This window comes from Opisthocomus hoazin, chromosome 5 (assembly GCF_030867145.1).
Source record: "Opisthocomus hoazin isolate bOpiHoa1 chromosome 5, bOpiHoa1.hap1, whole genome shotgun sequence".
Classification (NCBI taxonomy): Eukaryota; Metazoa; Chordata; class Aves; order Opisthocomiformes; family Opisthocomidae; genus Opisthocomus; species Opisthocomus hoazin.
The window spans coordinates 78,309,983-78,323,525 of record NC_134418.1 but is presented as its reverse complement, the minus strand read 5'-3'; the positions used below and the strand labels follow the sequence as shown (position 1 = coordinate 78,323,525).

The following is a 13,543-nucleotide window of genomic DNA, read 5'->3' as shown; positions in this document are numbered from 1 at the left end:
GAAAAGTTGGGTCTGAAGCTAATTTGCTACCAGAGATAAAACGACAGTTCCCAAGGGCAGCTGTGCTGCCAGTTTTGCCACACCTAGCACTGACAGAGCTTGGTTTGACACCAAACCCTGAGTAAAATCCAACATCGACACCATTTGGTGTGCTTTCTCATTTCTTGAAACACACCGTCCTATTCAACCGCCTCAGTGAATGAATTACCATGGCACAGGGAGCTAAAGCTTTGTTCCTCAACTCTTGTAACTTACATTTTCACACTTTAACTCTAAATGCAAGCTACAGTGAAATACTTCAGTTTAGTACATTTCTTGAAGACGTGCAAGAGGGAACACTGTTAGCACAAAAAGGGACAACCACGAAAAGCTGAGTGCACTGTATTGCTGTGGGCCTATGGCTCTGTTTGGAACAACCAGCACTGGGATGAAAAATGAATGAGATTATTATCATCTGGTAGGCAGAAAAAAGGTTGTATCAATTATTAGCCTTTGAAATGAGCTCAGACGCACAGGTGAAGGAACGATGGTCCTGATTTAAATCCAGTGAGCTCCCCAGTTCAAGAAAGATGAGGAGCTACTGGAGAGAGTCCAGCGGAGGGCTACAAGGATGATGAGGGGACTGGAGCATCTCTCCTACGAGGAGAGGCTGAGGGAGCTGGGCTTGTTCAGCCTGGAGAAGAGAAGGCTGTGAGGGGTGACCTTATAAATGCTTACAAATATCTGAAGGGTGGGTGTCAGGAGGATGGGGCCAAGCTCTTTTCAGTTGTGCCCAGTGACAGGACAAGGGGCAATGGGCACAAACTGAAGCACAGGAAGGTCCTCCAACATGAGGAAGAACTTCTTCCCTCTGAGGGTGACGGAGCACTGGAACAGGCTGCCCAGGGGGGCTGTGGAGTCTCCTTCTCTGGAGATATTCAAGAACTGCCTGGACAAGGTCCTGTGCAGCCTGCTGTAGGTTACAGCAGGGGCGTTGGACCAGATGACCCACAGAGGTCCCTTCCAACCCCGAACATTCTGTGATTCTGTGAAATGACTTAAATTTAAACCTAAGGGTAAGCTGGGGAAGTTTATTTCTCGCGGCCAGGATGCAAGAAGACAAGCTTGCTCCAGCAGAACAGCAACTCGGCCCACGACTCCTCTTTTTGTTTGCTGCCATCACACCCACCCCTGTTTCTGGTAAGCCTGCCCCAGTTTCTCCAGCTGCTCAATCCATGGCCCTTATTGAAAGGCAGACTTCCATTAAAAGGGAGCATTACTCAGCAGTTACTGCTACGCCCTCCTCAGCCCTTCCAACTCTCTGATGCAGGCAAACATATGTGCAAGAGAGACGAGTATGTGCATCGTTCAGGGAAGCAGCGCTGCTGGGAGTTAACGTTCCCTACTCAAACAGTCAACCAACAATTTGTGCACTTTTCCCACTAACGGACAGAATTGGACCCTTGGGGACTTAGTGTGCGTTCTCGTGTACAAAACCATTAGCACACGCGCACAGAGTACAGGTTTGCAACATATAAAATGTAATAAACTCACACAAACTATGCTTTACTGTGCTGCACAGGGCAATAGGGCAGACCACGTATCTGATGAAAAGTTATTGCACGTGGCTCTAAAATAAACAATACCTTACACAGCTACTTCACCTTCTTGTGAAAAGAGGTAGTTGTTAAAGTGGTTTTTAAAATGAGCTACCCAAAAGATGCCCTGATTTTACACGCACCATTACTGCAGAATATTTCTGCAATTAAAATAATTACATAGACTGAAACTAAGATTGACTCAAAGGAAAATGCCTCGTGATTTTTGAAAACAAAAAACCAATCAAATAAACAAAAAAAAAATTAAAATGTTTCATTTAGAGATGGTTATACCTCTTTCCAGAGAAATTCTAAGAAGTTGTTCAGAACCTGAGACTTCATTAGAGATGGCTGGAAAAAAATGCAGAAAACCATTTTTTGCTGCCGTGTTCTGTGAAAATATTCCAACCAGATCCATTCTTATGCACACATCCCATGCAAATACGATTTCAAGATTTCACTCCTGAAGCTCAACGCCTATGGAAGGACGCTTGTCCCATACAGAAGCCCAATCGATTTCCACTGAGCCCGTTTCACAGCACTTCCACACAATGACCCTGTCGACTAAGCGTATATATATATATAGACCACTCCCCATAATTTCCCTAAGATTTTTCATAATTTCCATCACAAAACAATTTACAACTGTAAAACATTTGTATCTGAAGAGAAACAAAGTAACTACATCCATCCACAATGAAAGCAGAGACGGAAAGCCTAGTAAGATTTTACAACCCCCTAAATCTTCCCCAAAGACGGATTTCCTTGGTTCGTAATTCTGGACTGGGCTCGTGCGAAGGGAGGGAGTTGGCACGTGGAAGGCCAGCAGCGAGCGGTGCTGCTCCCACCTGTGATCCCGTCGCTGCACCAGGTAGTTAACACCAGAGTCAACACCTGAAGTTAACACCAGAGGCGGAGGGACCAGATGGCCCTGGGTGACCTTCCCACGGCCAGTGGTACCTGCCCCGTGTGCCTCTAAAGAGATGGGCTGCAGACGTCCCTGATTCACATGTGGGGGTTGCAGCTGTTTCAAACTTCACGTTAAAGCTGCTAAAGCTTTTCCTCTGCAGTTTTTGTTCCCCCTACTCACCCAGTCAGTCATGCAGCATTTACATGTAAAAGCACACAAATCTTTAGAAAACCTTGTAAAATGTATTTCCGTTTCAGCCTGTTTAAAAAAATATTTATTTTAGGGCTTATGTGTAATAAAACAAGGTCACTGTATGATTCAGGAATGTAAATTCTCAGGAGAGCGGAATTTCGAACATCCTATGAAAATGAAGAATGGTACTTTGCTCTGAAACGCTGCGAAAATTTAAGAGGCAAAGTTAAGTACCACAATGAAATTCAGTACATCATCTTTACTGGCTTGTAAGATAAACGGCCCAATTTATGGCATTTAAAATGTTATCACACATGGTCAGAAGTTCATCTCCTGAAACTAGGTCACAGGTCATCAACAGGAAATTCATAGGAAATTATGGAGGAAATTAAAAGAACACAAATGGGCAAGCAAACTCGTTTATATAATCTAGGTTCTCCCAGCACAGTTTCCTGTGTTATGACGAACTCAGCTTTCACGCTGAACTCTGCCTTTTCCAGGCCACATTAAATATTTCTGAATTGTCTATTATACTCTTCGGGGCTCAAAACAGTGAGGTCAAATTCACTACAAAGGGCCATTCATTTTTTTTTTTTCTTTAAACAATACAGCTGGGAAAGAAAACAGTAGCTGGAGAAGGTGTTCTGAGATCACTAAATGCGGATTTCTACTCGCTATCGGCACCTTACGAAGGGGTGTGCGAGAAGCTTCATGGACACGCACGCCGCACTGAGGACAGTACCGAACTCCGAGAGGAGATCCTCGTATTGCGTCAGCTCCAGCAGCCTGGCCAAACTGCCGCTGCGTTCCTCGTCACGTCTGGGAAGATGACAATTAGCGTCCAGCAGTCTGTTCTATTCTGATGTTCGACACGCTTTTCAAAATAAAACCCTTCGTCAATAAGGCATCAGGAAGAGAGAGGGCTGCAGCTCATCGAGGCTATCTGGACAATTTTCGGAAAGAAAAACTGCTAAAGAGAAGCAGTCACTGCTTAACCATTTCAGCTGAAAGCTAAAGCGCGCAGCGTACTGCCTAGCCACCACCTCCAAGGGATCACAGAGTAGCAAAAGTTAGCAGTAACACTGCAAGACAGATACAAAATTAAAGACTTGCAAGCTGCCTCTGTGGTCTCTCTTCTCGCTACTTTCACTAAATAAAAAGACCTAGTACAATCAACTTCTCATTCATCCTTTTCCACAATACCCCAAACCCATGTGCTATACACAGGCCATCCCTACCCTCAAGAATCATAGGTCCACATAAAAATCCACAAATTAAAAGCCAAACAAATTGTCCAGTCTTCCTCTTTTGTCTTCTGCTTTCACACCCTATCAGATCCAATAAAACCATCGAGATGTGTTTTTTCCAAGCCCCAACTCGAAATTTATTAGAAATCTCCTGCACACAGCGTTTCCCACTGAAGTAACAAGAACTACTCCTTTACTTTAAAACTTACAAGCATCACACCATCTATGATTTGATGAAAAACAGAACTGTCTCTGGGTTGTGAGGAGCTGGTTGACAAGGCAGAAGTGATAACAGTACTGAATAACAATCATTCCGCATCATTTACTGCTGGTATTACGAACAGGCTTTCTTTTTCAGCTTGCAGGAAGGCGAGATGGAAAATCGTTCTGAAGACCACGGCGTCCAAAGGTTGATCTGAACGCGGGATTTCACCTGTGGAACGAGGACTGCTCTGCTCACACTGAATACATCTACTTTCGGATGCTCATTCTTACTCACTGCTACCAATTCAAGGCCTGGGTTGAGACAGGACCTTTTTTGTGACTGGCAATATGACAGGATAAAATAAAGGAGACTGTTCTCCTACTGAACAGGTTACGATCTGAGCGTAGGGAACTGCAGAGACAGTTAAAGTGCCCAGAAAAACAAAGATGATCACTGACACAACCGCGAACACCTCCCTCACCTCCTGACTTTCAAACCCTGTGATTTTAATCTCTCTTTGGAGGAAGGAAAAGGGAAACTTGCTATCATTTCTATAATGAATTCAAGCCTGTTGAAGTTTTCTTGTTTCAGTTACCTTTTGCAGACTGCTTAAAAGCTGCCAAAGAGCCCAGGGCTCTGTCTAAACTAGACGACTCTGCCCACTCCATCACGCTGCACGCCCAGATACGATTCCTGCAAAGCCAGGTCTTCCTTTTCTCTTTTTCCTCTCCCCCTCTCCTCCACAGCCTATTTCAGCAAGATAATTCCAGCACCCATAAGTCATCCAAGAGTAAGATACAAAACAGCATCAGCAGAGCAGCCAACTTGATAAATGTGCTGAAAAAAGCAAGCCAGTATCTATAAACAGCTTTCATACCCCCCGCGTAGCTGCAGGCAGGCACTTGGGAGCAACAAATGCTGGTTTGGGAGAGTTTCGCAGCTTCAGTATTCAAGCATTTTCCCCAGGACTACTCTGGTTGCCATTGGCTTTGATACCAAAAATTATTGCAAGGACAAGTACAGAAGCACACAGTTTCCTGAGACTTTTAGAGCCGCTTTTAATGCTCGTTTCTGCTTCCTGTCCTCATATTTAATCTACCTAGAAAAAAAGACCTATAAGTGACAGCATTCTGGTTAAGTTCAGGCATCCAGGTCTCAGTTTCAATGGTTAGGACTCCTTTTTCTTTCTTCTGGTAAAAATGAAACCAAATGGTTAGGCAGAATTGCATGAAGTATTCATTAGATACTGCTTACAGCGGGCAACCCGTATTTCTAGGCTCACATTTACATCTGATTTACATGATCTATTCCACCAAAAACATCTACTATCCAGTGTTGATAATTCAATGGTAGCTTTATCATTTAAAATAACATAATGTATCATGCTTTTCAAGGAAAAAAAACCCACAATTAATACCTTATTACTTAGCAATTCTTACACAAGTTCTAAATTAGCTGATGATTTTTGATCATGGCTTTAATGCTGCTTGGCCTCTTCCAACCAGGTAAAAGCGTGATCAGGAGGAGCCAAGACTAATTGTATGTGAAATTTGTTTTCAGCACTTCTTTACTCGAATTATGGCCTAGTGTTCAGGCGCTAGGATGTTGATTCGGTTCTAATGCTGTTCACAGAGATATTCTACAACCTGCTACGGATTGTGAAGCAAAGGCACGTGAAAGAAGCTCCCCAGAAAAAAGAAAACCCCAAGAAAAGAAACCCCTGATTTTTTGAGGACTTCTACAACGTGCTTACAAAATACCACCTTTTTAGTCTTCATACCCAATTGTACTTATAGCGCTTTACGCTGCGCAAGGAACGTTACAAAGATGGTAGTTTACTCTGGGATCAACTCTCCTGCATACAAATGAAGGCCTATTGCTGCTCACAAGGGAGCAGGTCACTGGGCTAAACCAAGGTGATCTGCAAAATCCTCACGTTTCAGCCTCCTCCAACAAGTAATGCATTTTCCAAAGACGTGGCTCCTATTCAATTCCAAAATGGCAAGATACTCAACACCCTTCAGGTTTATCAAACGTTCCCAACAAAGACAGAGTATAACTTCTACACCTGTGAAAGACTGGGAGCTGTTTGTGATGAATCAGTACTGCGTTTGTTCTGAACCCCTGTCTATCCTTGAAAGAGAAGCCTCCTCTATCTTCAGCTCGCTATCACGATGTCTGGCTTGCCTATAACAAACGACTTCAATCACAGGACTACTGGAAAACACACCTAGGAATGTATTCAGATTCAGACTGACACCTCTACACAGACGCCCACAAGATGACCCCCTTTGGTGACCTGATCCTGGAGCACCTCTGCTCACCGTGACCTGGCCGAAGGTGCAAGCAGACCAGCAGAGGGAACACAGCGGCTTCGAATGCAATCAGCGACAGAGGCTGGGAAGGAAAGATAACCTGAAACTCAGCCCTGCAGGGTTGAGTGCTTTGAACTGAGATAGAAACGTGAACAGGGCTAGGTAAGATAGGTACACACACAAACTTCTGTTTCCTTCTTATATTCATCCCTCTTTGATTTTACTTCTAACGCCATGAACAAGAAAGCCACTCTGGATCCCCTTGCTCACAGGTGACAGCAGCCAGGAAGAACAACAGGTGCACAAACGCAGTTTGGTCAGCTGAACGCACAAGTAGTGCACAGGACACTGTCCACAGCTTGACCTGAAAGCAAAGCCATGGATATGCAGAAAACACCTGCATATCCCACCTTACCCAGTGGGAAAGGACGAGGCGTGGATACAGTGGCGTCACACGCAAGCACGGGCACAGCGCTGTATGTGAGTTAATACTGCACAGGCAACCCCAGGAGTGAAAACTGGGTTTCTACAGGAGGAGGAGAAAGATTGTTGCCTTCTGGGTGGGGAACAAAATAAACTAGAAACTGTGGAAAATGACTGGTCCATGAACTCAGGCCAAGTTTGTAGTCTGAAGACAGGGCACACCGCAATCAGGGTGCAGCAAAAGCTCCCATTTCTCCTTCGAGGTAAGCGGATGCCCCAGAGGCTACAGGGACTGGAAGGCACAGCGAGCCCAGGAGCAACTGCCCAAGCAACAAGGCAGGCACAGCCCCTGACGTGGCGGAGCGACCTACTCAGGGTTGAGCAGCTCGGCACAGGCTGAGGCGAAGGAGACGGAGCAGGAGCCAAGAGGCAGCGCTCGCCCTGCTAGCCACCGACACCTACATGCTGGCAGCTTTCATCATCTCGTTGACGGGTCTGGTCTGGGACAGCCTGAAACTACTCAGGATTCAGGGAGGTAAAGAGATCACATTGCTGTTAAGCAGATGAACTGGAACGTGTTTCTTAATACCACACGGAGAGAAAAAGAAGGTGATGCAATACTGATTATTCCATTAAATATTAATTACAATACGGCTACTTCCAAGCCATAACATATTGCTTCAGATAACTGAATTAAGGGACAGGAGAAATGAACAAGCTTCAAGGCTTTCCGTGTATCTGTCATTTCTCAATTACACTAAACTGAGTTCTTCAGATCCCGCGTGGTTATCTCCAAATAATAATTTTTTATTGGCATTAGAGGTTCAAGCTTAAAAAAAAAAAGACAAATACTCAAGACTCAAATTTGCTCTAATAACTCTGAAGATCCTTCTTACTGTTCAAGCAGGCTGAAGAGACAGTCCTAGACCTTCCGTCAGACATCCCTGAAATAGAGAATGAGGATATGTTTTCCTCCTACGAATTTTAATCTGCACACAGATATCATCAGTTGGACAGCAGTGTTACACACTTCTCTCCTTTCCCTTCGGCTTCAACTTGGTAATCAAACTCCAGTAACAGCAGGGCAACACCAGGACTGAATTTTACCCTTCAACTTTGGAGCACTGAAACCTCTGCAAGTAAATTTTATGGCAAAGAGCAATAAAGTAATTGAAAACTTTTCAGACGGTAACCTTCAAATTAGCATGCTCTGGAATTAGTTTTTGCCGTTGCAGAAAGCTCTTCAGACATTCCTCCGTGCTGTGTATGCTAGACTGTTACCCTACACCACCCCCATCTCAAACTGACACGTTACCTCCAACACCAAGATCTTCAATTAAAATAGCTCAAGAAAGGCTGCAGAAAAAAATGTATTTCTTTCCAGAGCACTGCTCAGCTCTGGTAACGTTTAACAGCTGGGTCAACCACAGGGAGCAGTTCCCCTCTCCGCTAAAACAAAATCCAGGGTTTGCCTTTGTAATTTAGGGTGGAAAAAGGAAAAAAAAAAAGCAAGAAGCTTCCAACATTTCAAAAACTATAGATATTATCTGGTGTGACTTTTTGGAAGCCTCCTAAGCTGCAGTAAGTTTTATCCTCCTTGGCAGTTCCATACAATTTCTCTGTTTTCTCTTCAATTAAGCAGCAATCTATCAAAACCGTCAAGTACACTTCCCCTTTTTCAGTAACGTGTATGAATTTTATTGGATTCAAACTTTTCAACATCTCTTTTCACACAAGGTCAAAGCTCTACATTGTTGTAGTTTTCTTTTCCAGTGTTTTTTCTCCAAGCCAGTCCTCCACTGGGAAATTAATATTCCGCATGAACAATGAACTCCTTGCACGGCCTTTGAACCTAGTGGTTGCTAGGAGGCCTACAGAAACCCTGGAGTACAGCCGATTTAATAGCACGTATCAAGAGATTATTCAGCAGTAAAAATGTGTGACTTTCTGCATTCCCTGCTTTTTTCCCCTCCTTACTTCCATCTCCCTTCATCTGTCAAACCATCTTTAAATTTCAGATGAATTGCATCTGCATCAATTTTCTATAATTATGGGCAGTTTGTTCCCCAAGTACTGAAAATGTGACTGCCAGCCACCGATGCTGCTTTTAATCAAGCAAACACAAAACTGGTCCCCACTCACTTTTAGTGAAAAGGTTGCTTCAAACTGGGCATGCTCCACCGCTCTAGCAGGTTTGTGCTTCCATTAGAAATGGGGTTCTGCTTATAGCACATTTTTTCCCCACATAAAACACTACACCATTGCCTGGAACATCATTACTTAGTATTTCTCTGTGCTGAAAGAAATGTACATATACACAACTCTCCGTGCCCCATTCAGGCATTCTCAAATATTAACATTTCGAGCTTTTTAGCATCTTACTGCAGGCCGTTCGACTGTCTGCTTTTTCGTATTTGCCTAAGCAGAGTTATTGAGGCAAAACCCAAGGTTTCTTTCCCACCCTCCACCCCCAACCCAAACAATGCGGCATTTAATTAAAAGAGAACCACAACAATGCTAATGGTGATGAGGTTAAATGGTTGGATAAACAGAATGCAGTCTGCTGAAAAGCCCGTGTGTTTCGGGACACTTTCTCCCCTACAAAAAAGTTCTGGATGACAAAGAATGTATTTGTATTCCTGATCCCCACAACTTTTACGCCAGAGGACTTCCTATATATTTCCTGCGAGGAAGTGGGCTTCCTTCAAATGGCGAGAAGTGTTTAGATACAGTAGCCATTCCCCTCAAAGCTAACATTTGGAAAGGCAGTGGACAAGGATCCTTTAAAAATAAATGAACGTGGAAACTATCCATCAAGAGAGAACAACTGCATCTCCAGCTAAAAGCCTACTAAGTTGTTCTTGGTTGGGTTTTGGTTGGGTTTTTTTTTTAAAAAAAGAAAACAACAAACATTTGCTAATTTTTATTTTCAGTGTATTCTCCCGCCAACAACTTCAGCAAATTACTCGAACTAAACACGACATTTGTCCTTCTTCAGTTGCTGCAAATGAAATCCATGCGCTGTATATTCACAAACACTGTATTCCAGGGGGCTGGAGATTACTGTAAAACATTTAGAGTGACTTACAAATCTATGCCCCCCACCCAAGGGCACAGGTATCTGCCAAAACAGGCCGGATGACACACCTGATTCTGCGGGCTGCTGGTGTTGGACTGCCTGCTTGGACTGTACCAATCTTGCCAAGATAAAGCTTTTACAGAGCCAGACTGCTTCCCCGAAGAATTTGAAAACAAGCAAAAAAACCACACCGCTTGGCACAAAACGCTCACGTGAGCTCCTTCTCTTTTCAATACGGGCTTCCACACTGCAAGAAAGGCCTTAAAGTGCCGACTTCAACAGCACTGACACAGCGCATCTCTACGGTGGGAATACCGGGACGTTCACACAGAACAAGAAGGATCTTCGCAGCACGGACAGATTCGGCTTTCCAGTTGCTTTCAGGTCCTGCAGCATCAATGAAACAAAACAACCCCTACCACTACCACCATTCTCCTCTCCTTCAGCTGTTCCAGCATAAATTATCCTTGTCATTTCCTCTCGATATGCGGCCTCCCAGGAAAGGGAAAAATCAGAGCAGCTACAGCCAAAATAGCACAATATTCTTACGCAGGCAGATTATTCAGTAAAACGTGTATTATTTCCCTTGTGCTCGGGTGTTAAAGAACGAACAGTCACAAGACATTTTTAAAACACGAGAAACCAATCCTGACTAGAGAGAGAGGTTTATTAGGGCCAGAGATGGGAAAGTGAGCACATAACTGACAACCACAATCTTTGGCTCAAGCTTTGCAGCAGAAATGGGGGGGGGGGGGGGGGGGGGGGCACGGCACAGAGCTGGAAACGTATTCAGTAACGCATAATTAATACCTTCATTTTTCTCCTTCTCTCTCTTTTTTGCCTTTAAAGAAATCTTCCCACTCAACCTAAACCAAGACTCTTGCGGGGAAACGTGCCTTCACGATAAACTGGAATTTGCCGTCACAGGAATGCAGCGTTCTGTCCGATCGTCACCATAAGCAGGCAGCAGAACAACAAAGGAGGTTCCCAGGATTTTCTGCCCCCGGCCCCGTCCCCATCAGCGTTTCCCCAAGCCTTCCTTCGGGTGTTTATGAAATGTCCGAATTCCAAGGCCATTAAGACGCATTTCGGGATGGAGCAGCTTCCATTAACGCTCTCCAAAACGGCACCATCGCTCGGTCGGAGGCCAAGCCTCTCCCGACGCCCGCCTTTCCCTACGCTGGTTCTCGTTTTGTTCGCGCTCTCCCTTTCCCCCACGTGAACACGCCGGTGCCGCGTCCATTCTTCCCCTACGGCCCCCCTCGAAAGCAAGCGATGGATGGATCTACCCGCACACACGGGTCTGCTCTCTGCGCCTCGAGTAACCGAGGCAGAGGTGCTCACGGTCACCTCCACCGCAGCAGAGCCGGGACGCGGCGAGGCGGGAGCGCCGGCACTCGCAGGTGACCCTTCCCAAAGCGGGAACCACGCCAGCCCGACGGCCGGAGCTCACCGCACGGAGCAGGGAACGCGTCGGGCAGCGGCGAACACCCAGCACACGCTTTTCACGCGCGGAAAAGGAGCGAAGGGCTCCGGGCTCCGCGCTCGCCATCGCTTCCATCCGCCGTGGAGGGGCCGCGACCGCTTCTCCCGCGCCTTGATCCCACCCGGCCAACAGGTCTTTAAACACCATGTTGGCGAGGGCCCCGCCGCGGCTCTTGCGGAGGTACAAAATGGTGGATGTACGCTGCTTTTCTTTCTTTTGTGGGCATTATTCCTCAGAACTCGGGTCTCCGGGCTCCCCCCTCCGCCCCCCCCCGCCCCGCGCCCCGCGGCCGCCGGTACCGACCCGATGTCACGTAGCCCCGCGAAGCCTGGGAGACGAAAGCCGGCGGGAAGTGCCGGTGCAGCCGGTAGTCCTTCTCGCTGCGGGACCTGACGCGGTCCGAGGCCCGGTCGGAGAAGTCGGAGCTCGGCCAGGCCCGCCGCAAGGTCGTGCTCCGCGTCTTCTTCATCGCTGAGGCCGGCCGAGCCCGCTCCCCCCCGCCCCCCCCCCCGCCGCCGCCGCCGCGCAGCTCGGCCCGGGCCTCAGCCGAGCGCCGGCACGGCCGGTACCGCCGGCCCGCGGCCCGCCCGCATCGCGCCGCCGCCTCACCCCCTCCTAGGGCGCCGGCCGCCGGGACCGGCCTTTTTTTTTTTTCTTCCCCTCGAATGCTCCGGTTTTACCCCCGCCCCACAACGCATCACACTTCATTGGAGACCGGCCCGGCGTGCGGCTCCCAGGCGGCGGAGGGGGACAGGCGCGGCGGGCGGCTTCCCGGGGAGGAAAAAAAAACCCGCGGGGGGGAGATAGGGGGAGCGGGGAGCAGAGCCGTGCAGCGCGGGGCCCGCGGCGCAGCGCGAAACCCCCCAGCGAGCGAGCGAGGGAAACCCCCGCGGCCGCCGCTTGCGACCGCCGGGCGCTGGGGAGGCGGCGGCGGCGGCTCCCGGCGCGGCGGGAGGAGGAGGAGGAGGAGGAGGAGGAGGAGGAGAGGAGGGGGGCGGGGCCGGGCGAGGCGGAAGCAGCCGCGACCCCCGCCCCCCCCGCCCGCGCTCCGCCCCCCTGAGGCCCGCAGCCGCGTGCGAAGCCCGCGCGCCGCCTGCGTCCGGGTCGGCACCGGCGGGGCTCAGCCACGCGCCCCCTCAGCGGCGCCATCTTCCCCCCCGACAGCGCCGCGGTACCGCAGCACACCCGGGCCGGGCGGGACGGGGCCGCCGCCCTCACGCCCCGGCCGCCATCTTGCACCGGGCAGCTGCGGGGCGTGAGGAACTCCCAGGCACCGGCACTGGCGCCGGCGTTACCAGCGGAGACAGCTGCAACGCAGGGACCTCGAAACGTTGCCAATACGTGGCTTGATTTACGTTTTTCGCAATTATTTAACCTTCCTTACGGTGGGCGGCGTCACATTCCTCAGAGCGTGGGCAATGGGAGGGCTGTGGTTTCGTCCATAACTGAAAATTTCCAACAGTGGCGAACGAGTGAGAGGATGACCGTCGGTGAACGGACCCAACGTCAAAGCCAGCGGACCTCGGGACGTCACCCCTTGCTGCGCCGCTTTGGGTTCATCCTCTCAGTACCCACCTCGGCTCGCCCAGCCCCGCGGCCGCGGGCACAGCGCGCACCGAAGAACCCACTGGGGCTTCGTTTGCAGCCGTCCCCTTCGCACAAGCAGAAACTGTGAATGAAACCTAGCAAGAAGGTTGGAAGTTGAACGCTGCGGGGTCCTGTCTCACCCAGCCTCCTCCCCTCCCAGCTGCGGGAAAAGCCATCACGCACATGTTTCCATTGATGCTTTGTATGCCGGCAGCAACAGGAAAGAGTAAGATGAGCAAAAAAAAAAATGGCCCAGAGCTCCACTAATACAAATCTAAGATATTTTCCATCATGCAACTTACTCATCTAGCAATTTACTCATCAGCCTACGCAAAGCTTATAATAGAGCATGTTTTCACCCTCAGACCAGAAAATCCGTAAGGAGAACTTCTAGAATCATTCAGCTTATCGAAGGCTGAGGTTGGGATAGATCGGTTAGCACTACCTAGCTAAGTCACACCTAAAAAACCTACCCGTTTTACCAGATGCAAAAGCAAATTAAATCTTAGCCAGGACCATAAA

At 48.2% G+C, this 13,543-nt stretch overlaps 1 protein-coding gene across 3 annotated transcripts in view; it reads right to left on the bottom strand.

The window, feature by feature from the left end:
• The window catches only part of STOX2 (storkhead box 2), a 103,782-nt gene that overhangs the window by 64,174 nt on the left and 26,065 nt on the right, over positions 1 to 13,543 (bottom strand). Inside the window, exon 1 of one of the 3 annotated variants that reach the window (XM_075421824.1) lies at positions 11,738 to 11,916. The exons of 1 other annotated variant lie outside the window; for it this stretch is intronic. In XM_075421824.1, coding sequence (XP_075277939.1) covers positions 11,738 to 11,903 — 166 coding nt within the window. In that variant the 5' untranslated portion in view covers positions 11,904 to 11,916. Of the gene's footprint in view, positions 1 to 10,758; positions 10,813 to 11,737; positions 11,917 to 13,543 lie in introns of those variants that run through there. One more of the 3 variants, XM_075421827.1, reaches the window with a different exon arrangement.